The sequence below is a fragment of the Camelus ferus genome, chromosome 2, assembly GCF_009834535.1.
Source record: "Camelus ferus isolate YT-003-E chromosome 2, BCGSAC_Cfer_1.0, whole genome shotgun sequence".
Taxonomy (NCBI): domain Eukaryota; kingdom Metazoa; phylum Chordata; class Mammalia; order Artiodactyla; family Camelidae; genus Camelus; species Camelus ferus.
Genome location: NC_045697.1, coordinates 103,165,691 through 103,191,205, shown reverse-complemented (window position 1 = coordinate 103,191,205; position 25,515 = coordinate 103,165,691). Strand labels below are relative to the sequence as shown.

The window sequence follows — 25,515 nt, the reverse complement described above, 5'->3', positions numbered from 1 at the left end:
TCATGGTTAGGGTTTGGGTCGGGTGGGGGGATAGGAAAGAAAGGAAAGAGTGAAGTCTATGTTAGGGGAAGGAAGAAGGGGCTGGAACTCCTCAAATAGGCAAGACCCAGAACCGCAGAGTAAAAGGCAGGAGAGAGAGAGGAGGTGCTACAACTGAACTAAGCTTGATCGTCCTTTTTCTGTATGTGATAAAGCACTTGATGCCTAAGTCTCCGCCCCAACTTAGGCGCAGTTCCGAGTTAGTCCTTTACTCATAAGCCATGTGATCTTCCCTAAAGCCCTACACTTTGTCTCCTCCATAAACCGACAGGCTTATTTTTCATGAATTCCAAGGAACTCTACACTTAGAACCTTGTGATTCTACAAACCTATCTATTCCCTTTTTTTCTTGGAACCACAAACCCCAACCTGTGTGTAAGAGGGCATTTTCCCCCAAACTAACGTTTGGTTTTTGCCTTTGGTGGGGAGAGGAACGGGGGACAGCAAGGGAGAAGGTGTAGACCCAACCATATAAATGTTGCTGGTCAAACTGAATTTCTGTGGCCAGGTTATTTTGTAAAATCATCTGTAAAGCTGTTAACATTGTTTTTAGAATTAAAACAGTATTTTTTGTTTGTTTTTTTAAATAATATTCTAATAATCTATGCTTGGTATATAGAAAAAACACAGAAAAAGAAAGAATGAATGATGCTAATTAACAGAACTGTATTTCCTTGTAGTTGTAAAGTATATTAATTACAAATTGAGATCAGGACTGTTAGGTATTGACTGAGACCTTCAACCGAGGCCTTTACTTCCCTGTGCCCGAGATTCTCTCCGTGAGGCTGGCCAGGGCAAAAATCCTGGAGGTCCCTGAGTGACTCCAAGGCTGCAGTTTCAATGCACGGTTTGGCGAGCTTAATGGAAACCATACGAAGGGATCCCGGGACTCAGACCAGATGGCTTCCCGGGAATGTATTTAGCCTAACCTGGGCTAAAGAACAAAAATAACCACCAGGAGGTTTGGGGAGGAGGAGGAAGTAGGGGTGGTGGTGCGACTTTTAATTATCTTTTCTACTTAACAAATCTTGTAGAGAAGGACGGTTTGGCAAACGGGAGTAAATGGGGCATTGGGCAGGGCGGGGGGTGCAGAGGAAGAGGGGTAGGAGGCAGCTACTTCCGTAACCACACGAGGTTCGGCCTCCCCTGGTGGGACAACAGGGGTGGGGGCCCTCGGCGCCCGGGAGGGTGGCGGTGCCTTCCCGTGCAGAGGTCCCCGCGCCTTCCCTCGACCGCGCTCCGCACAGGCGTGGGCGGCCGGTGCTGGGCAGCGGGGGAAAGAGGCGGGCCGAGTAGGTAGTGGGGGTGCAAGGGGAGGAGGGTCGTAGAGGTGGCGGAGGAGCAGAAGCAGGCGGCCGACCGCGAATGCGGGGGTGGAGGATCGTGCAGGGAGAGAGGGGAGGAGAGCAACGGGGAGGAGCGGAGAGAGAGGAAGATCTCGACGGGGAGGGGCCTAGACGTGGGCAGGGCGAGACGTGGGCGGGGCCTGGAAGTGGGAGGGGTGGGGCGCCGGCGGGGCCTCGGGGGCGCGAGGCCCCTCTGCAGAGGGCCGGGGCCAGAAAGGCCGCGACTCGCCCCACCCCCCAGGCTCCTACCCCCACTACGACGCGGGCCGCCCCTACCCGCCCGACGGCGGCCGCCAGTTTGCTTCCCTGCGGCGCCTTGCGTGGAGGGAAACCTGGCGGTGCAAGGCTGCGGCTCTGCCGGCGACTGCTCTGAATACAGAAGAGCCTTTCTCACGCCCCTGAGCCCTTCCCCTCCCGGGACGCCCAGATGGACGGGTCTGGCTCGTTGGACGCTGCAGCCCACAGCTGTCGGAGCCACAGCACCATTTCTGTGGTTCTTGCAGAGAAGTGTGGTTTCAAGTATTTATTTTAAACGAAAATTTAATAATGATTATAGCGATACTTTTGTCCCTTCTTCCAATTTAAGAGCGAGGGTAAAAAATTGAGGGATGAAGTCGTTTGAAGCCCAGGGAAGTGCCCAAGAAAGCCAGCCTGCCCAGGCCGGGAAGCAGGCGTTTTCATACCTTCAAGTCGTTAAGCAAGCTCTGGGCCTCCAGCTTTGTGGCTTCGTTTTCCAACTCAGCAAAATGATGGGGACGGTCCTCCCAGACTGTAAACAGAGTATTGATCAGCTTCTGAGTCTTCTGATGAGCTGGTCTTGCTTGTAGAATTACATGGTTTCTGAAGCTGGAGGAAAATGGCCTGGTTGTCAGCACTTGCCCATCCGCTAGGGTTATTTTTTGCACAGAATTGGGAATCAAATTGCCATTTAATAGCAGGACTTGGGACTGGTCCTGCATTTTCTTCCATCTCCTTCAACATGCCTGTTTCATATATCGTGTGTCTGTCAGGAAGGCCAGACCATTATTGGGGAGAGGGGGGAAAGGCAAGAAACCTCTTGGAAATCAATAACCAATAACCGAACCATTCACTGCTTGTCTACTGCCGGGTAATCATCCTTCAGAGGTAAGATTCTTTCCCCCGTCTTCCCTACCACCCCTTTTGGCCAGGCATTCCTGTGCATGGATTTCTCTGCTTCCCAGTTTTCCATCATGAACTTATTAAAGGTAGGACCCCAAAATATAAATATTTAGAAGGTGGTTGCCAATGTCATTAGACACCAAGCAAATACTTTTTAAAGTGAGAATGTCCTTAGTGATGGTGGAAAATTTCATTCAAGCCCTCCCTGTTGCTGATGCAGGAATTTGTATATTTTACATCTCAATGCTTGTTCCCCTTTCCCCAAATACAGTGCCTATTTTAAAAAATGAAGATTTTTGCCTTGTCCTAAAATTAAAAGTCATGATTTATTTTTCAGTTGGACTTCCAGGTTCAAGGTTTCCCAAACAAGTACCCCATATTAATTGTGTGGCTTGTGCCTTATGTGTGTGTGTGTGTGTGTGTGTGTGCTTTTAGCCTGTTGTTGCACCGTAAAAACATTAGCAGATGTAATGTCATTAATTTGTTGACTTAAAAGAGACTACTGTGAGTATAGAAAAATTCACTTTAGGGGAGGGGGTCGGGGAAGTACCTCAAAGAGACGGACAACTGTTCCCCAGAACAGCTGCGGACACTGGCAGTGGAATTGCTTGGCACCACTACAACTCTGCAGCAAGAGGGGTTTATTTATTTAACAATAATTAATGATTCTCCCAGGCAACTCCCAGGAGGCCAGCTAGCAGTAAATATACTTTCAGGAAATCAGCTACCCTTCCTAGAAGCATGCCCCAGCCCTACAGTGAAGGGAGATCCCTGGCTGCCCACATAATATAACATTCGGTGGGCTGCCCAGCTTCAAATGCCCCCCCAAAACTCCCTGCACAGCCCACCACAGCCCTGCCTTCCTGTGCTTGAGATGCTTGAGGAAAGTTACCAGGTCCTAAAACAGAAAAATGAAGAAAAATGCACCATTTCTGGAAGGCCACCATTAAGCAGATTAGTTACCTGGGAACGGAGCGGGGCTGGGGCTATCCAACCCTGTCCCACTAGCTAAAATACCAGATTAGATTAGCTAGTTGATGCCCATAGACTAGCATTTTCCAAGGTGATATATGTAGAGAGACTGGTGGTTCTTGTGATACTGTTAGTTGGTACTTGAATAACATTTTTTTATTTTAATGGTCAGGTTTTGTTTTTTTTTTAACCTCATGCACATTACTAACATACCAAACCTGTGGTATTGTAAATATAATTACTTAGGGTGAGGCCAAACTTTTTAAAGTCAATTTAAAGAGAAATCTGAATAAACAGAAGTAATAGGATAGCAAAAAATGTTGTAACTTTTATGTTAAATGAGGTGAAGTCAGTAGGGTGCTGGTAGAAACCAGTTTTTATTCTTTCTTTCAACTCATTCTCCTGGAGTCTCTGCCAGGACTCCTAAGACGGAAGAAGAATTCCATTTTAACATCCTGTTAAAAACTACTGAGTTTTGAGAACGTCTCATCAGGCAGGACAGAGCCCTTGCTCTGGAGGGCCATGTAGGATGCAGGGACAGTTGATACTGGGTGGCAGAATGGGCTCATGCGGTGAGTGAGCCCAGGACACTGGGCACCCACGGTGGGTCCCCAGGATGGAAGGACAATCTTTACTGCCTGAGTCCAGCAAAGCCCTGCTGTCAGTGGTGAGAATTCGGACAGTACAAGAGATATTTCAGTCCCTATAAGCCCCTTTGAGCCTCCTTCCAAACTAACCGGAGAGATCTAAACAAGAAATGTTCAGGATGCTTCTAGAAAGACTGCGTATCAGAATAGTCTATTTCTATAGTCATTTCTGTCACATGATTGTAAATTAGGGATTACTTTCATGTCAACTCTTAACATACGGACGCCACCCCCACCACCACCACCACACTGTGCAAAATTACTGATACCCCAGGGGTGACAAGTAAAAAGATTCTTACATGCTTCAGGAACTCTTTCCTTAGTCGATTGTACTTCATCAGGATCGTAGGTGCTGGCTTTTTAATTCTCATACCTAGCGTAAAGAGACAACCAGCCGATGTGGATGTTAGTGCTTCCGGTAGAGCCTACCATAGTATGAGTAAGCCAGCTGTACTGACATTCCCAAACCATTTTTCAATCAGTAGTTCCATATACACTACCCACCCCCCCACCCCCAACTTCGCCACCACCACACCCTTCTCACACGTGCGCTTTCTTTCAGAGCTGCCGCTCCTTTTATTTCTGCATCCTGCTGTCCTTACTGTTAGGACAGAGGCGTACAATAAAGTGACAGGGTATGTGATGGGAGGAAGGAGGCAGCAATGCAAAAGGCCTTGCGTGGCCTCAGACTCGGGAAGGGATGGAAATCTCAGCTGAAGATCATAGTTAAAATACAGGCAGAACGTGGATGTAAAGTGGCAGTTTCGGACAGGACTTACGTGGTCTTTCATAATCTGATGGAGACAGAATTTGGTGTGCCTGCGAAAAAGAGAGAAAAATAAATACACCACACAATAAATACACTTCACAACAGTAGAAATTTAGTAAAATTCCATTGCCAGTGTTGTCCTCCCCTTCCAGAAGGCACTTTGATAATGCTGTCAAAAGCCACTGTAGCAATAGATACTAACAATAAAGTGGAAAGACAAAATTGGAGAAAATATTTATAAAACTGGACAGCAAAAGATGACTCTCCTTAGACACAAATAGCTCATACAAACCAATAGGAAAAAGCTAAGAACCCTGGTAGAAAAATGGGCAAAGGAAGTGAATACAGTCAGTTCTCATTGCCCATGGATTCCAAATTTGAGAATTTGCCCACTTGCTAAAATTCAGCTGTAACCCCAAGTGAGTACTCGCAGCATTTTTGAGATCACTGAAGGCCATGCCAGGAGTGGCAAACAATTTGAGTCACCTGACACGCACGTTCTCGGTGCAGGTTAAGAACACAAGCTGCCTTCTTGTTTCAGCTGTCCTACTGTAAACAAATGACCTTTTTGCATCCTATTTAGTGCCACATGTTCTGCCTTTTCATGTTTTTTGTTAATGATTTCATGTTTAAAATGGCCCCTGAATGCAGGGTGGATGTGCTAGATGGCACTTAGGATTCCTAAGTGCAGGAAGGCTGTGATGTGCCTCATGGAAAAAATGTCTGTTAGGTAAGCTTCATTTAGGCATGGGTTATACTGCTGTTGGCTGCAAGTTCAGTGTTAATCAACAATATTTAGTAAATAAGGTATCATTAAAAAGAAACACATAAAACAAACTTACGTATTGATCAATTGGTGAAAATGGTGTGACCAGAGGCTCACAGGAACCTGACCCTACATTTCCCTTAGGAGCCATGGTTCAGTATTCACTGATTCAGTGTTAGTGGAGGCTTTAGAAACATAACTACCTCAAATAATGAGAATTGACTATAAATTCACCAAAGAGCTATGAATAACCAGTAAATAGAAGCCACTCCACCTCACTGATAGTCAAAGAAATGAAAATTAAAAGGAAATTGAAATATCTTCATCTATCAAATTGGAAAATATTAAAATTATTTTTTTAAAGCCAGTTTTATAGGAAATATAGGAAAACAGACACTCTTGTTGACTGCTGGTTCATGAGGCCAATTTTCTGGAAGGCAATTTGGCTGTACATCAAAATTTAAAATAAGCATACCTTCTGACCCAAGAATTCTACTTATGGGAAAGTACCCTGAGGTGATGATTGTACAATTATAAGAATTCATATTCAAATTTACTCATCACAGCATTTTTTATAATAGTTACAAATTTGAAAACCCTAAATGCACAGCAATATGGGGTATTTTTAAATTGTAATATTTCCAGTCAATGGAATATCATGATTCCATTAAAATGGTAATAATTATGTTAACAGTGAAAGATGTCCATGAAAATACAGTGATTAAAGTAGACTGCAGAGGACAGTGGATGCCATCTGTGAACTCCATGTGTGCATCTTTATGTGTGCATAAGCATAGACCTTTGAGGGATGGTCACTAAAATGTTAGTGGTGATTACTCCTGGGGCAAAGGGAAGGATTTCAGGTGATTTTTCCTTTGGTCTCTATTTTCTCTGTATCATTTGAAAGTTTTCAATCAGAGAAAAGCTGTTTTTGTTTTTAACTGTCAATGTATTACGTATAGTGATTGTCACACATGGGAAAGAGGAGAAGTTGGTGACTATAAAAAAAAGCACAGCATCCTCAGTTCACGGTCATCAAGTTGGTTATCTTTGTATCTCCATCACCCAGAAGAAAGCTGCACACCTAATAAGCACTCAGAAGTAAAAGTTTGATAAATGAATATTATTAAACAATAACTCCAACCCTCTCCAGTTCGTTTTTATGAATAATATGCAGTATGCAATCATTGAAGTTCTCTACGTGTAAATGATCACTGAGAAATGTTGGACTTACCACTCTGTGCTTGACGTCAAATGAATTTTTAAAGGAACCAGTTATATGAGGGAAAAATCCTGCATGCAGATGAAGAGGGAAAACCAGAATCAAACCCAGTGTTAGAATAAAATTTCTTACATTCCCGATTAGGCTATACCAATAAATTGTACAGGTGTCACTTATTTCCCTTTAGAATCTGACCTACAAAAAGTAAGAGGTAAGACAAAGCTGTGACTAAAAGTCAATTCATAGTAAATATTCTGGAGCTTCCAGGCTGGGTGGGTAAAAATGTTTTTTATGGTATATATTTCAGTATTATATTAAAAAGAAAAACATACTGATAACAGCTAAGGAGACATTGAAATTATTTGAGTCTAAAATTAAAAAATGTTATCAGACTAATTCAGTTTTACATGTCCTTTGGCTTCCTCTATATTTTTCTGAAGTAAGTCTAAAATACAGATTGTGTTTCAGTCTTTATGAATTTTCTTACATTTTAATTCAGCTACAAAATAATTCTTTATGTCCCCTCTCCCCCATAAAAAAAGAACAGTTAACCTTTCAAATGCTCTTCTATTTTCAAGATTTTATTTTATTTTTTTAGGTTCATGGGAAAACTGAAAGACCCACAGAATTCCCATATCCCCCTGCCCCCCACATGCATAGCCTCCACATTATCAACATTCCCCCAGCAGAGTGGTACCCTGTTACAACTGATGAACCTACATTGAGCCTCCAACAGTTTGTCAACTACTGTTCAGATGTTCCAGCCCTGCACTGGTTCCTGTGATCATTTCCCCTTGTGAGTCTCTGCTCCGGTAAGCCGTGATTCCCTGTATTCACCTGTCTGTCTCTCCAGTCCCGGGGGTGGCAGTTTGCCCTGTGTCCTCCCCTCTATTAAGGATCCAAGAAGAGATGTTGATTTTTCAGTCTTTTCAGCTTTTTACCTGTTGTTAGGATGGACTTGTTTCAGGCACCACCCTACCTGCAAAACCGGAAGCTAGGAGAATTAAACTTATACCTGGAGAATTCTTCTGTGATACACAGTTTATACTCTTAGAATCAAAGGGAACCAAGACTGTGCCGAAACTCTAAAACTGTACATTTTTCTCAAGGTCTGAAGGAGCTCTAGTGTATTTTTAAAAATAATTTTACTGAGGGATAACTTACCATAAACCTGACCTACTTTAAGTGTACAGTTCAGTGATTTTAAGTAAATTTATCAAGTTATACAACTGTCACCATAATACCATAATCTGGTATTAGAGTATTTTCGTTACTCAGTAAAATCCCTCATGTCCGTGTATGGCTAATCTCCTTTCCTCCAGCCCCAGAAAACTAGTAACCTACTTTCTCTATGTACAGATTTGCCTTTATTGGACAGTTCATGTAAATGGAATCATACACTATGTGGTCTTTTATGTAGCATAATGTTTTTGAGGTTCATCCACGTTCCAGCTATCCTAGTATTCTGTTCGTTTTATTGATGGGTAGTATTCCCACTGATTCACCAATGGGTGGATGTGGGGGTCTTTCCAGCTTTCACTGTTATAGATAATACTGCAGAGAACATTCATGTGCAAACCTTTGTGGAGACGTATGTTTTCATTTCTCTTGAGTGAACGCCTTAGGTGTGGAATTGTTGGATCCAATGGTAAATTTATGTTTAACTTACAAAGAAACTGTCAAGGTGTTTTCCAAAGTGGCTGGGCTAGTTTACATTCCCAGTGGCAATGAATGAAGGTTTCGGTTTCTCCACATCCTCACCAACATTTGTTATTTTCTGTCTTTGTGAGTATAGCCATTCTTATGGATGTGAAGAGGTATCTCATTGTGTTTTAATTTGCATTTTCCTAATGACTAATCATGTTGAGTTCTCTGGAGTATTTTGATTAAAAATAAATAAATAAGAAAAAGTTTAAGTTTGATTGAAAATACGTAAAACTTGATTTATAAAGAAAAAGAGGGTTTGGCTTGGCATAATAGAATGGGGTCTGGTAATCAGGGATGAGTCAAGGGAGAGGAATAGCTTTTGGCAAATACTCATTATTTGTGCTATTTTATGCTGATAAACTTTTAAAAACAGGATATCTTAAGCTAAAGTCAAATAAAGAGTTCAATAGTTACTCAGCTAAATTTAAGAAAAACCCACTTTTCACAGCTACAGTTAAAGCAGGTGGCTAAGAAGTTCATCCTGCACAATTAGCTCTGATTATTCCACTGGCTGTGAATTCTTAGCCTTTCAAAACTCTATAAGACTTTTATAAATCCCATAGGCCTGCCAGAGGCTTTGACTAGTTTTTTGTCACTCTTTCTTTCAAGAATTATATGAGATAATCATTAATTAGTGAATGAGATGATTCTATACTATAAAAGCTTTACAGAAAGTAATTTTGAGGCGTTTGATGGATTATGGGGGGGGGGGGGGGGCAGGCATTAGAATTTGTGCCAGACCGTTGCATGAGGGATTTACACATTTATGCCCATCTTTTAGCCAAACTTGGTCATCTTTCTAACCGAGCTAGAAACGTCTCATTTTCTTCCATCTGTTTATGGAGAGGAACACCGGCAAGCTCACAATACGTTGGCGTATGGTCAGCTGACGATTTTTTTTCTTTACAAGTTAACAGTTGACAAAATAGAGCCCACAGTGCAACTTGACCTTGGCAGTCGCAGCTGGCCTTTCTTAAGGACATTTAATGTGACCCTAATTTGCTAGCAAGTATCCACCTCCCTCCTTCCACTTCCCTGTCCTAGAACTGTAACCAAATTGGGTGATTCTGTTGATGAAACTTACAATGTCAGTAACTGCCAACAAATTCTACTTGTGTCTTAAGTCCATAAATGTGGTGCCAACTCTGATGTAGTGCTATAGGTATCTGGTTTTAAAAGTAAACTATCAAGAAAGCAAGTGTGGGTTTGCGAGGATCCACTCTTTCAGAAACAAAGCAGCTCAAGTTTGGAAATACTCTTCTGGGTCTTCTAATCATGTAGTCCACCTGCTGGGTGTCTGTCATAGTACAGCTCTCAGCTGTATTTGTGATTCTGTTTCCTTTGCATAGATTAGGGGATCATATGATCCCCTGCCTACCCATCTCTAAGTTCCTTGCAACCTTGATTTCCTTGGCATGAACACAAAACATAATGTTGGAAAGTGAAGAAAAATCGTTTTTAATCTTTTCTGAGAACTGTAATTATAAATAGTGTGTTCACAAAAGAGGAGAATTTAGATCAAAGATTAACAACACTTAACCTAGAGTCTTATGGACACCCTGGAGGGATCCAAAATGTATGCGTTGTTGGCTTGTAGACATGGAAGTGTCTTTATGGATATTTTTCTGAAAATGGGGCCCAGAGCTTTCATCAAACTTTTCAAAGTGCCTCAAAAATATGAGGCATCTTAAAGAGAATTGCTAACCTTTGGGACAGACGACAGAGCGAATCTTTTCCTGATGGATCCTAAAGAATAAGGATTTAATGGTCTGTACATTGGGGGAAAGTTAATTCTATCAATATTGTTTCTTGAGTGTGATAATAGTATTATGGTTATATAAGAGAACATCCTTACTCCTAGGAGGCACATGCTGAAGTATTTAAGGACATACTGTTATGACATCTGTAATTTACTCTCAATAGTTCAGCAAAGAAGTACCACATGCAAGTATCAATGTGGAGAGACTGTGATCAAGCTGACTGTTAACTGTGGCCACACGTTAATGATTGGAGAATCTAGGCAGAGAGTACGTAAATACTGATTGTGTTATTTCTTCAACTTTTCTATGAATTGAACATTTTTTAAAGTTGCGAATAAAAGAATAAGGCCTTCATTTACCTGCCTAACTTTCATAGTTATAGGCAAAGGAGTGCTGTAATCCCGTTTTGTAGATTTTAGCCAAAACCAGGCAGAAAAACATGAGGAAAACCAGCAGCGTCCCAAATTACAGTTGAGCCTTAACCAAGGACAGACCGAAAATGGTGCCTTCTTCCCTTCGTCTCCCCACAGAGCTCCAGCCCGTCCCCTAGCGGACGCAGGGCTTGTCCCCACAAACCCGCTGAGATCGCTGCAGTGCCTACTGTCGCGCTGTCTTTTAAGTTCACAGGCAAAAGCAACTGCAGCCACTTCCTAGTTGACGTTATGCTTGAACAGTAAAGTATGCACAGTAACAGATGGCATCTTGTGACCTTCTTAATAACAGGCTTGGCTGCCAGTGTTCCCTTGTGTCCAGTCTCTGTGGGGAATTTGGAAACTGTTGCCTTACACTTGAATATTTTCTGGCCAACCCGTTTAACCATTTCTTAGACTGTTCCCTAATTTCAAACAGAGCAAAACCAAATCCCCAGCACCTGAAAGGGAGAGCAGTATTTCCTGAATCTGGGGCCTGTCCTGGGATTCTCTAGGGTGTGCTGGCCATCACCCAGCGTGTCTGTCATTTTGAGGCTGGTGAGAACCTCAGTCCCGGGCAAACTGCTTCCCAGGCTGTCTAGATTTATGGGTGGCCGACGTGAACTTTTTCCTTTATGTAGTTTAAAAGAAATGTATGCACTTCCCACAACCAGGCGTGCAAATTAGCCAGAAAGCAAACTAAATCCTGGCATTAGAAGACCCTTCTGCTGTGACAGCCCGCACCAGGAGTGAACATGGGAACCCCGCGGCAGGGAAGGCTTGTTCTAAGTCACCTCGCTCCCTTCTGGGCACACCCTGGGCAGCCCGGGGCTGTCAAGCTCCACAGTGGGAGAGGGAGGCGGAGGACGGTGGTGATTGGTCCTCACCCATGCCCAGGGGCAGCTTGCCTTTGTTAACCGTGGCAGGCACACAAAAGTGGCCCTAGGAAAAGCCAGGGAGGATGCACATGCTCAAGCCTGAGGAGTCCTCTGCCCCCAGCAGAACGGACCTGGAGCGCTTGCTCCGGGAGGGGAGTGGTGACATCCATCCGCGTCAGGCAACAGGTGGCGGGTGGGGGATGGGAGGAGAAAGACCGAGAACATTCTTGGTGCAGGTGGCAGGAGGGAAAAAAGTGTGGAACCTCCGGGAGGAACAACTCAGGTGACAGGCGCAGGAATGCATGGGGTCACAGCCGGGAGGAGGCAGAGGAGGATTACTTTGTGGCTAGCGGGGACGGCTTCATTCCAGGGTTTCTCCCAGTAGCTGAAGCGGAGGAGGTGGGAGTCCTTCCTGTGACCCCCGTCCCATACTTAAGAACACAGGATTCCTCCCCAGGCCTCTGTCCGGGAGCAGCTGGCCTGCGTGGGGAGGAGCCTGCACCGGGCAGCTGTGAGTCTCCCAGGGGAGCTGCGGGCAGGATGCCTCATCCAGCTGCCATCTACGCCTTCGCGATTCCACCCCACGGCTGGCCTATCGTTCATTCGTCAGGCAGACGTGAACACCTGCGGCGAAAGCCCCTCTCCTGGGGCACGCCCTTACCCACCTGCTTCCACCTTGACTCTGCACCCAGCCTCCAGGAGCACTGAGCTTTGGAAATCATCTCAAAACAGCACAAGGGGACACATCCCTGAGACATTATGGAAACAAAGTGAACAGAGCATGGAAGCCACAGGACACCTACAGTACTAAACAGCAGAAAGTTCTTCCCCTGCCCTCTCTCCTCTCTCCCTCTCACCCCAAATCACACTCACCATCTCTCGCTTTATTATTACTATTTTTTTAACATTTATTTTATCTTTATTTTTTGGAGGGGGGAGGTGATTAGGTTTATTTATATAATTTTTTTTTTTTGATGGAGGTACTGGGGCCTCAACTCAGAACCTCATGCATGCTGAGCATGTGCTCTACCACTGAGCTCTACTCCCCCCTCCTTAACCATCTCTTGTTTACACGACCGTGTGTGTCTGTTTCAGATTTGGGTTTGCCTGGCTGTACCTCCTTAACCCTGTACAGAACCTGGGTGGGGGATGGAGGAGTGTGTATAACGAAGATTACGTACATATGCAACAGGGCCACGTGTGATTTATTCATTCCGTTTTTGAAGTATGACCATTTCATGTGCTGCCACACAGGATCCTAAAGCCTGCCATCGGAAATACAAGTTTTTGAAAGGTTGCGTCTGTAAAAATGACATCCTAATTTTTAAAAATACAAATTCCCTTCGGGAAGACAAATTATATGTAAGAAACTGCCTCTCTAAGGAAATCTTTGTGGGAAAGAAAATGTCAGCCATGGAAGGTCCATAAAAACCACTGTTCAACAATTATCCAATTGTTCCATACAATTGTAAGACATTTGTGTGTGTTGAGCCCTGTCCCTGGTGCTGGAGATACAGAGACAAGACAGACAAGTTCTGCTCTTATGAAGCTTATGTTCTAGAATAGGAAAGAGATAATAAGCAAGTAAACAAAATAACACTCAACTAGGCACTAAGATAGAAATTAAAAATGGGAAGAGTGTGAAGACCTTACTTTAAATATTGTGGCCAGGGAAAACCTCTCTGAAGAGGTGACATCTAATTTCAAACCAGAAGGATACAGCACAGCAGAGCCAGGATAATTGCATTCTAGTAAAGAGCATGTATGTGCAAAGGTCCTGAGGTGGGAAATGGCTTAGTGTGTCAAGTTCCTGAAAGAAGCCAATGTAACTGGAACAGAGTAAGCAAAAAGAAGAGGCATGAAATGAAACTGGAAAGATAGGCAGGGTCACATTTGTGTAAGACCTTCTTGATAAATAATTAGGATTTCATTGACAGGAAACAGAGAAGTGGCATCATCCTGTTAATGCTTTAAGACATCCCTGTGTGAAGATGTGACTTTTGGGTAGTCTGGGGAGTTCTTATTACTTTTAGAAGTCTTTCAAGGTTTGGATAAGATGTCATAGAAGAAAAGTGAGACTGAAAGAATAGGAGAAAAAGAAGATATTTAAAATGGACACAAACATTCCTGAAGTAACATGACAAACCATATTCATGCTGCCTCTTCGAATATCATTGTTTCTTGAAAATACTCTCCTGGACACTGCCATCCTTGTAAAAGGCCATATACTATAAAAATAATTCCAAGTAACTGCTTTAGGGACTTGGAATTTGTTATGTGTGGTTAGGGAATGGCCCAAGAAGATCTTACACATGCTGTCTCATCTGGGCTTTGATGTGGCTCATTCTATATAGAACCTCCCCCACCGGTACATATTGCATCTCCTGGAACAAGAATCAAAGAGGTCAGTGTACTCTTTGCAAGCATAACATGGGCTCATCCTAGAAGGACACAGGTCCAGTGCCAAGGACAAGAGGTGGGAACAGGACAGCCCATGAGTGCTGCTCCAGGTGCCGCACGGTCTGCATCCCACCTCGCTCTTCGTAAATTGCTTCTGCTGGAGAGAAGCTTTTAATCAAACAAAACTGGCTAGAATCAGTCTTAGCAGAGTCTAAGAGAAGAGCAAGTTGAATGGTTGAACAATGTCTGTTTGTTGTATTGCAGTCTGATGATATTTGATTTTAATTTTTATTAGCTATTGCTTTGTTCTTTGTTGAGCATCGATGAGCATATGATGAACCAGAGGAGGGAAAAGCCACAACCAAAACACTTGGAAAGAAAATTCATAGTAACGCAAGTGGAAGTCCACCTTAGCGTAGGCAGAACAAATAAGACTGAACTCTTTAAAGGGCAGATGTGAAAAAGAACTTGAGAACGTTTTTCCTCTGAAGCTCTTGAACCCCGTTTAAGGACAGTCTGTCTGATTTGCAGCCCTACAAATGGACACGTTTCCATGAAGAGACTGTCAACAGACCAGTGTCCACTGGTGGTGAGCAAATTTATCCAGTGGGCTTGTATTGACTATCTGATCCTTGGCTTCGCCTTTTAATTCCCTTCAGTAGAACTTCTGGCTCAAAGCTGATAATCTAAAAGTTAGGCAGGGGAATTGCAAAGGAGAACGAAGGGAACTAACTTATCCTTTGGCCAAATTAAATGACTCTACCTGGATGGATTGTCACCTCTTGATGAAGAGTAGTCATCAGTTAAATTAAAATGACCATTTGGGGGGAGTGAAAGAGGCACCGCAGGCCGAGTCCATCAGAGAGTCATTGTTAGGAATGTGTATACACACTAGGTTATTTCTGCCTCTCCTCCTACCATTACCTTACTGTAAAAACAGGAGAGGAGGTAGGAAAACAAATGCCTATCATACACTGGTAAATTATTTAATTTCCCCTACCCTAGGTCAGGTGAACCAGGTAGTATGTTTCAATATTCTGTTTATTACTGCAAAGGGGAGGAAGAAAGTGTTTCCTGATTGTAACAATAGCACAAAAGGTTAGCTGTCCTGTCCTTTTGCCTCAACAAACCATAGAGGGACACATAAAACCCATTTCAAAGGTACTGCTCCCGTAAAGTCCAGTTTTATTAGGAAAGCCAGCAAAATCGTGACTGTCCAAGACAGTGGTTAAAATCCTTTACTCCATTGTTTAGGAGAATCCCAGAAGGCTGCAGGGCACCTCCTAACACCATGCACACCCCGCACACACACAACACACACGTACATACTGAGCCTTTAAATACTACAGCACAAAACAGTAACAGAATATTTTGCAAAGCGCTGAAAAAAAAAATCCTCATGTGAGATGATGATCATTGGTCTTATTAAACCTTCAAAGAGTCAACCCTGAGAGATGGAAATTATACAGGAAAAACCTATTGTGTTTCTTCCTCAAAATCAGAGTGTGTGTCAGGGTGGCCAGCGGTCCCCCTCCAAGTGCACAGCTGTTACTAAGAAGAGGCTGCCCGGCACAGGAATCTGGACTCCCTGGCTCATGGGGGGCGCTTTGTGACCGCTTCTTCCACTGGAAGGTGAGCATATGCGATGTGAGTCGTTTCCAGGCTAAAATGGTGAAAAAGCAGGTGTCTCCCCCCTACCCTCTGTCCCACCACCTGCCAGATAGAGACTGAGGACTCTGGGGCCCCAGGGGATGGAGGGACCCCCAGATGAAGGAAGTCAGTGTCCTCAAATCACCCCGTGGAAGGTCCGTCTGCAAAATGGACCTTCCTCCTGCGCCTTTATAGGAAAGAAGAACTATATTCTATTGTGTTAAGCAACTGGAATTCGGAGGCTTATCTCTTTGGCAGCTAGTGTTGTTCTAGCTTAGCTAGGACGGGGTGGAGGTGGTTATAGGTGAGTCAACGGAGTTTCCTAGTAGGTGGGTTGTAGTGGTTTGGTTTCTCTTCCTAGTTCTTTGATGCGCCCAGGAAAGCTCAGGTTACATCACCAAGAGCTGCAAGCTCTGGCAGAAGGTACATGCTGGGACTAACATGGAGCAGGAACATTTTCTTGCCTTGGAATAACTGTCATTTTTAAAAGTAACAGATCCAGAGTGGAGCATGCCATGTTGCGAAAGACATCTTGCCTTTAGGAGGCAAATGGAACCATCTGGATGACAATCAAAAATGTGAAAGATGTCGAGGCAGCACCCTTGGCAGAAGGGCTGGGCTCAGAACTGATCCCGCTGCACTCACCTTTAACACCTGCAGTCTCCTGGAGAACAGCCCTGCGGGCAAAGCCGGTTGGCAGTGTCACCCTAAGGAAAGCAAGTAGAAGAAACAAGTTATAAGGTGATGGGCTTATAAGTCACAGCCTGTGGATTGCGAGCGATTTTCACCCATCCTTTAATTTGATTTCTTAAACTTTGGCTTCCTCTCTTCCCCTCTTTGCATACTCCCAACAATACAGTCCCATTAAATCAACCCAAATTGGGCTTTCTCACTGTCTTTAGTGATTTGTTTTTTCCCTGATTTCTCATAAAAGGGTAAAATGTTCAACGTCTGTACATGAAAAGCTCAAACATTAAGTTCATAATAGTTTTAACAGGATTTATGAGTCTTTCTCCAGGGAATTGTTTACAAAATAAGTGCTATGAATGGAATAGCAAATATTACAGTAATTATGCTGGTTTCCCAGGAAAACTTCAAATTTAATGCCAGTGGGCTAACTTGGGGAGACACACATGCTGCATCTGTCCTTCGAAACATGTCTGTATCTCAGTTTCCCTGAATCCAGATATGACACTGCTTCTAGGCAAGCAGTTGGCTTGGTGGGAAGCACAGTCATCAGTCTCTAGAGGTCAACACATGGTGGCCTGTGTTTTAGGACCTCTGGTGGAGGGTCAGGGGGAGGAAGGAGGGATCTCCAAGCTCCAGCGACCTGGAACTGTGTGTGTGAGGTAGGGATAGAGTGGAATTGATGTCATCCTGAAGAGTCCTAAAATGCTCCTGGACGTGCATTCAGCCCCCAGACTAGCCCTAATCATCCCTGAGATGGGGGGTGGGGGGGCTGGCAGGCCACCCTGCATCATTCTTCTCCTAACCTAGAGCAGCAATTGCATCACCAGATGCAATTTTAATTTTAAAATGCACATTGCTAAGCCCAACCCCAGTAATCATGTTTTCCAGTAGGTCTGAGGCAGAATCTCTGAGACAGATAGTCAGGGGACTAGTTTCCTGACTTCCATGGGAATCATCAGTTTTGGATAATTACTAGAGTTTTGAAAAAAGTTGATTTTGACAGTTTTTGCCAGAGTTTTTCTTCTTATGGAGGGATGGATATACACAGGATATACATAGGTTCTCTCTCTGTATTCTGGAAGTCCTGCCCTTCATAGGTGGTTGTTATTATTATTATTATTATTATTATTATTATTATTATTATTATTATTATTATTATTACTGCTGCTGCTGCTGTTATTATTATTATTATTATTAATGCTATTGTAAAATTTACTATTTCAGCCATTTTAAGTATACAATTCAGTGGCATTAAGTACATTTAAAATGTTGTGCAATCACCATTACTGTCCATCTCCAGAACTCTTTCATTGTCCCAAACAGGAACTCTGAACCCATCAGATAACTTCTCACATCCCCCTCCCCCAGGTCCCTTGTAACCTTCATTCTACTTTCTGTCTCTATGAATTTGCCTCTTCTGAATCCCTTATATGAGTAGAATCATACAGTATTTGTCGTTTTGTGTCTGGTTTCTTTCCTACTGTGTAATGTTTTCAGGGTTCGTCCATGTTGTAACATGTATCAGACTTTCCATCTTTTCTATGGCTGAGTACTATGCTATTGTAGGCAGACAGGCTACCCCCCGCCAGTATCCAAAAGTAGAGCGTTCCTATGAAACCTTTTGTAAGCCGAACTGGTGTCAAACGAAGAAGCAATTATCCTAGGACACATCTTGCTAACAGATGCACAAAGTAAATCGAGATAAAGCACAGACGCTCAGAGACACAGTTCAAAGCCACGGCGTCTTGATGCGGAGATGCTGAGTGCGGCTCCCAGGGGAGGAGCTTGGGGGTGTCACTCTCACTGCGCAGGGGGTGCACTGCCTCTTTAAGGATTCGCTGCGAAACAAACCCTGAACACTACTTTTCGCTTTTCATCTTTTTTCATAAAAGTTAAAATCCTCTTGGGGTTTCCTGTGTTTAGCAAAAACAGGCACTAATGTAGGTCTTTCATACAAGTGAAGTGGCGTAAAGTGAACTTTCGGAAAGCAGGGGGTACCTGTCTACCGTATTTTGTTCATCCATTCACGTGCTGATGGACCTTTGAATATCGCCTTTTGAATATCACCCTCACATGTTTTTAAATATGCCATATTTTATTTATCATTCAATTCAAAATATTTTCTAGCTTGCATTGTGATTTCATTTTAACCCATGGGTTATAGAGGAGTATAAGTTAAATTTATAAGTTATAAGTATAAGTTAAATTTCTACATATTTAGACATTTTCAAGTTTTCTTTTTGTCAGCGATTTCTAGCTTAATAACACTTGTCAAAGAACATATTTTGTATGATTTGAATCCTTTGAATTTGATATTTTTTAATGGCCCAATAGATGGTTAATTTTTGAAAATGTTCCACGTGCTCTTGTAAAGAACGTACAGTTGACCCTTGAACAACACAGGTTTGAACTGCCTGGGTCCACTTATATACAGATTTTTTTCAATACTTCAATACTTAAATACAACAGCACTCCACCATCTGTGGTTGGTTGAATCCGTGGATACAGAACCATGGTGATACCGAGGAACCTTCAATATAGAGGAACAACGGACAGGGAGGGCCTACCCTAAGTTATATTTGGACTTTTGACTACACAGAGGGTGAGCGCCCTGACCCCTGCATAGTTCAAGGGCCAGCTGTACATCCTGCAGTTGGTGGGTTCTGTGCTCTGGATACACCAATTAGGACCAGTGTCTTAATTGTGCCATTCAAATTCGGTGTGTCCTTGCTGATTACTTGCTTGTTCCAACCAGTTACTGAGACAGGTATGTTAAAATGTTGATTGTGGACTTGGTTATTTCTCCTTTTAGCTCCCTCGGTTTTATCTAATAAGCCTGGAGTAGACTGTGCTATTCGATGCAGATCAATTTAGGATTGTCACATCTTCCTAGTTGGCTGACCCTCCAAGCATCAGAAAATGTCCCTCCTTGTCCCTGATACTTCTTGCCTTCTGATCATCCCATACAGAGTAGCCCTCCTCTCCGCCTCCCCCCATTGTTTTTTTAAATTAAAATTTTAACTTCAGAACACTTTTTGATGGACAGAATTTTTGTGGCAATATCAGAGTTCCAGTCTAGTCCACCCATTACCCCTATTATTAGCCTCTTAAATTTGTTTGGTATATTTATAACACTTAATGAACCAGTGTTGACACATTATTAACTGGAGTCCATACTTTCTTCAGCTTTTCTCAGTTTTCTCCTAATGTCCTTCTTCTGGTCCAGGATCCCATCTGCGATACCACGTTACATCGATCTGTTCTCTCTCCTTAGGCCCCACACAACAGTGACAACAGTTTCTCAGACTTTCCATGTTTCCATGCCCTTGATCGTGTTGAGGATTACTGATCAGCTATTATTTTGTAGAATGTCCCTGAATTGGGAGTTGTCTGATGTTTTTCTCGTGATTCAGTGAGGATGATGTATTTTGGGGAGGAAGGGCATGGAAGGAAAGTACCATTCTCATCACATCATACCAGGGCAGACTATCAATATGGCTTCTCACTGTTGATATTAACCATCTATTGGGCCAGTTTCAAAAATTAACCATCTGTTGGGCCATTAAGCTAATATTAATCAGCTGGCTTGAAGTATTTGTCAGGGTTTTCCCCACTATAAGTTACTCTCTTTTTTTTCTCACCCCCCCCCCCTTTTCTATTCATTAGAAGAAAGTCACTGTGCACAGCTCACACTTAAGAAACAGTGAGTTACACTTCACCTCCTTGAGTAGAAACTAACTACGTAAATCACTCGGAGTCTCTCTGCATGGGAGATCTGTTCTTTCTCCCTTGTTTATGTATGTTTCAGTCATTCATTTGAGCCAATCTGAATGAACTCGCGCTATTTATTTTACATTTGGGGCTGTAATACAGTGCTGCTTTAGTTTGTTGCTCCAATTTTCCCACCTTTGGTCATTGGGAACCCTTTCAGTTGGCTCCATCATTGTTGTTTTCTTTTTTTTTTTTTTTTTTTTGACACTTTCCTAATTTCCAGCACTATAGGATGCTTCAGGCTCATCTTGTCTATCTCCTGCCCCGGTCTGAGAATTGTCATTTCTCCAAGAAACCCTGGTTCCTTTACTGGAGAACAGAATTAGAAACCAAATCTGGGCACTAGGTGTGGTTGTTGTTACAAGGTATTGCTTCTAGGCCCTCTCAGGAGATGGTCCATACTGATATGGGCTGCACAAAGGGACTTTCTTCCAAAGAACAAGGAAATATGTGTGTGCCTACTTAGCCATCTCTATAAATATTTCTGTTTGGAACCATCTGTATCTGCATCAAGGTAAACATGAGTTCATACCACTGTACCCAATTCCAGTCCATTAACACATGGATCATTCTGGTCTCTTCCCTTTGTTTATCTTTAAATTCTCACTCCAACAGCAAGAAACCGCCACCCACCTTCCATCATCCATGTGCTTAACTGTTCAATTCCAGTATTTGTGTATAGCGGTTTCAGAATTGTTACCTGGACCCCCGAGCAAGACAACTTTATCAACTAAAGTGCAGTGCTTACGTCCAGTTCCTTTCCCGCTTAGTTTTGCAAACTCCACTCATTTCCAAAGTTACTTAGGTCAGAACCTTATTCTCACTCCCCCTTCAGTGAGCTTGTTTCCTACCTTTGTAATACAGTGTTCCTTTGTCATATTGTATATTCCATCCTGGTATCCCCCGATCTCCTAAATCATTTTTAAAATGTATTTATATTAAGGCTTACTCTTTGTTCTGTAAAGTGTTATGGGTTTTGACAAAAATTTAATGTCTTATAGTCACCATTACAGTACCATACGGAGTAGTTTCACTGACCTTAAAAAATCCCCGTGCTTCATTTACTCAACCCAGTCCCATCCCCTGACAATCACTGATCTGTTTACTGTCTTAGTTTTGCTTTTCCCGACGATCATACAACTTAAATCTGACAGAATGTGACTTTTTAATACTGGCTTCTTTCACTCAGGACTATGGAGCTAAGATTCATCCATGTCTCTTTGTGACTTCCTTTTATTGCTGACTGCTGTTCACTGCATAGATGTACTAGTTTGTTTATCTGTTCACACCTATTGAAGGACATCTGGTTTCCTCCAGTTTGGGGCAATTATGAATAAAGTGGCTGTAAACATTCACGTGCAGGTTTTTGTACAGACATAGATTTGCAAATCAGGCAAATACTGAGGAGCACGATTGCTAGATCACAGAGTAAGACTACGTTTAGTTTTATAAGAAACTGCCATCTCTCTCTGTTTTTAACAAAGCTCCCTATTTGTTTCCTTCAAAGTACAGATGGTTTGTGTCCTGGTGATTGTTTCCCTCACCAGACTATAAGCTCTAGGAAGGCGAGGTCTGTGTATGTTTTGATCACTGATGTCATCCCCGCATCTGGTCTAAAAGACCTTACCCGTAGTAGGACCTTAGTAATATTTGATGAATGAATGAATGAATGAATAAATGAATACTTTAATGAATAAACAAAGCATCAAGACAAAAAATTATACTTGAGCCATATCCCTTTCTTAGGAATTGCAAAATGCCACTCTTATTTTAATCTTGGCAGACAACTGGAATTGATACCAATATTCCATAATACCTTAAGTTCTGTTCCACACTAATCTCCCTTCTCTCAAGGCAGGATCCTTTTCTTTCTTCCTTTCTTTCTTTTTTTTTTTTTTCGCATGTCATAAGTTTTACATATTTGCTGTTAAAACTGATTCAGAACCAAATGATCAGGACTTCTACCAAGTTTCTTCTGCCCTGCACACTATGGGTATTCAGTGTACGTGGTGAATAAATAAGGTGAATAAAAAGTAGTGTGTTTTGTATACCTTCCTATTTTCCTGACTTACATTTTAAATGATCAGTCATTTCATATTTTATTCATTAATCCCCCTTGGACCATGCTGATTTTATAGCAGTGTAACAATGTCTCTTGATAGCCTTACAAAATTTTAATCAAACAGCTTTGGCGCAGAACTTAAGACATTTGTCCTTGGGGCTAAAATTAACCAAGAAAAAAGATTAAAAACAAAAGCAAATTTAGAATATAATCAGTACTTTCAAAATGAACTGAATCTGCCCTTCACCTTCATTTATAACACTGTTTCTTAGCCTGTAATACAATAAGCAGTAGTTATGCAAAGGATATATTTACATTTCTGAGGTTCCAAGAACCAGATAAACCTCGCAAGCTGATGCTCTTTGTGGCTTGCAATGTCACAGGGTGCCCTGGCTGGAATGATTCACATAATGATCATACTCTGAATAGGAAACAAATTCAAACCTTTAACGTTTTCACCAGATGTCGTAATTACGCATTTTTTCAGTTATTACATTTTTTTCTACTCTGGTTTGTGGATCTATTTGGATCTAGCTTTCAAATACTATTTCTTTCCAGAGAGGACCCCAGCAGTGCTTGAAGATTCCCCTAGCTGGCCCAGGGGTGCCTCGGCACTCACAGAATTAGCAAAGGGACTTTCAAAGTTAACTCAAGTGTCAACATACTCGAGAGCTATCAAAAATCCAGAGACCGTAGCTCATTGGAATACACCAGACAAGGCATCCGATTGGAAAATACTTCTGAGATATCTCAGCTTTCAACTTTGTTTTGATAATTTGGAAAGCCCTGGGAGGCAAAATAACTAATATTTATTAGGGTATTACTTGAAGTACTCCTCATGTTTCAAGTTGGAGCTAATAATCCAATTGATTTTCAAATAGATTTCCAGAATTTGGACAAGGTATTTGACAATTAACATACAGAGGGACAGACTGCGTAACGAGGGCTCATTTTCCCACATCCTCACTGATGATTTCTGTCTCAAACTCACTGAGCTTCTCACAGCTCTCAGGTAACACCTGGGATTAAGTGCTCCCTGCCTTTGTGTGCTCTCTCCTCCAGGCAGCCCTCCTGTTCTCTCCACCTCCTCTACCAGCTTAGAAGAACCTGATTTATGGAGATCTTTCCAGAAGCACAATACCCCTTCCCCCACCAGAGACAGTGATAAAATCTCCTTGCCTTGTGCTGATTACTTATTTCTATGGTTTCAGCTACCATATTAAACTGAAATCAATGTTTTTTGTGGACCTAACACAGGGCTTGGTTTATAGTAAATACTCAGAAAATGTCTTCTGGACCTCAACACTTGAATTCATCGACAGACAATACGAGGCTGAGGGGAGAGGAATCGACTTGCCTCCTGCTCTGAGGGAATATTCCATCTCCCCAAAGTGGAAAAAACTAGGCAAGAAAAAAAGTGAAATTTGCAGGAGCACCTCTTGCCTGAGCAGAGAATACATTTTATCTACATTTTAACCAAATACTCATTTTTTTAACTCTTAAAGAGTATGGAGTTATACATAATTTTATGAATACTAAATAGGGAATCCAAGTGATTCTGACATGTAGCTCTTCTTCCCCCTGACATTAACCCAGGAAAATACACAACGCGAAAGTCCAGGGAAGTCTCTCAGGGGTTTACAATACCCTCCTCCTTCTAAGAGCATTCTCGATCAGTTATGGTGACCCAGCCAGGTGCGAATTACAAAGGAAGCTTACTGGTTACACTCAGGCCAGTGCTGTCCTGCCTTAAGAGAAAGTCGGCTGCATGGGTAATCATCCAGCTGTTTTTTCCGGTAACTGCCTGTGTATGTTGTTACAGAAGAATTTGACCATCTTGTTTCATTCTGCCAAGATGCTCCAGCCTTCCGTCTGATCAGATCAAACTCTTGAGAAGTAAGAGGGCTAAAGGGCAGAAGAATTTGTGGAGTCAAGTAGAAGAAGTGTGACATAGCCTGCCCTGACTGGTGACTTTTCAAGCCCTTTGCATAATGAAGGATTAATTTCCTTTTGGTAGCAAGAAGTAATTGACTGGGCTCACTAAACTTTGTCCGTCTGACAGTTCATAGAATGCAGAAGCTTGACGCTCTTGAAGTTGCTAAGCAACAGGTCATAAAATTCCACAAATACTTCTCCCCATCCCCCCACATTTTATCTAGCAAATTTAGACGTTACGTAACTTTCTGGCTTTTGCTCTAAGCAATATACCGCTACAAATTATGGCAAGAAACAGGTGGCAACTGCTTTTATAAATAAAACAGTGAAGCCTAATCACGGTGGTTGAAGAGGTGGAACAAAAGGACAGTGCCGAGCATTCATTTCCTTTAAAGACCGGCCCCCAAGGGTCTGGAGGCAAACATGACCTGTTTGTTATGTCAACAATAGCAGGTGACTCAAACAGCTTCTCACATGTCACAGACAACGCGGCTGAAGCGGGCAGGGCTCAAGTCGCCCCAGGAGCTGGTAAAATAAGCACCCCACGCCCTGCCCCCATAGATTCTGATTTAACTGGTCTGGAGTAGGGCCCGGGCTTCGGTAATTTTTAAAAGCTTACTCCTGGAAGGTTCTAAAGAGCAGCCAGGGTTAAGAACTAAGGTCACTGAAATGCCCCTGTGAGCCTGTTCCGGGTTGAGAAGTCAGCATTCAATTATCTGTTCACCTGATTTCCTCCATCCTTCACTAACAATTCCTCTACACTTGGTCAATATGTTTGCCTCTCCTTCTCCACATTAATAAACAACGCATTGGCAAATCGAAATAGATCTTTCCGCATTTGTCCTTTCACTTATCAGTTCTCAGAGCAGAAGTTCTCAAGCCTCTGTGCTCATTCACATAACTGGTGGGATTCTTTATAAATACGGATGTCCTGACTCACAAGGTGGGTCCAGCATCAGCGTTAAAAAAAGAATCTCCCTAGGTGATTGGATCGGCATCCAAGGGGCAAGTTCAACGTGCGGAGGCCTCACCCTCCCCTCGCTGAGGAAAAAGCCCCGGAATCAGCATATTTCTATGGTCGTGTGATGCAATCAGTCTTCGAATGCTAGGAATACTGCTCCAGGAGCCAAATTTACACGGTCTTTTTAAAGCAAGGCTGACACACTACAAGGTATGTTTCTTTGAGAGTAAAATTATTTGAAATACTTGTTCGTATTTAAAATTAGGAGTTTCTTTCCTTAAAGCTTTGAAATTTGGAACATAAGCACTTTGCCCTAGAAGGATTAGGCAGGTGTTTGCTTTTTCTCAGGAAGTTGGAGGCTCCTTGGAAAAATCCAGATGAGATGGATGG

At 42.6% G+C, this 25,515-nt stretch overlaps 1 protein-coding gene across 1 annotated transcript; it reads right to left on the bottom strand.

Moving 5' to 3' along the window:
* Nucleotides 1-1,098: 1,098 nt before the first annotated feature.
* Nucleotides 1,099-24,181, bottom strand: C2H4orf51 (chromosome 2 C4orf51 homolog). The gene is made up of 6 exons (XM_032466617.1): nucleotides 23,949-24,181; nucleotides 16,352-16,413; nucleotides 6,914-6,972; nucleotides 4,924-4,963; nucleotides 4,444-4,517; nucleotides 1,099-2,231 (listed from the first exon to the last, which is right to left on the bottom strand). Exons 1-6 carry the CDS (start codon nucleotides 24,179-24,181, stop codon nucleotides 2,124-2,126), a joined length of 576 nt encoding a protein of 191 aa, XP_032322508.1. The 3' UTR covers nucleotides 1,099-2,123.
* Between the last annotated feature and the right edge of the window lie 1,334 nt (nucleotides 24,182-25,515).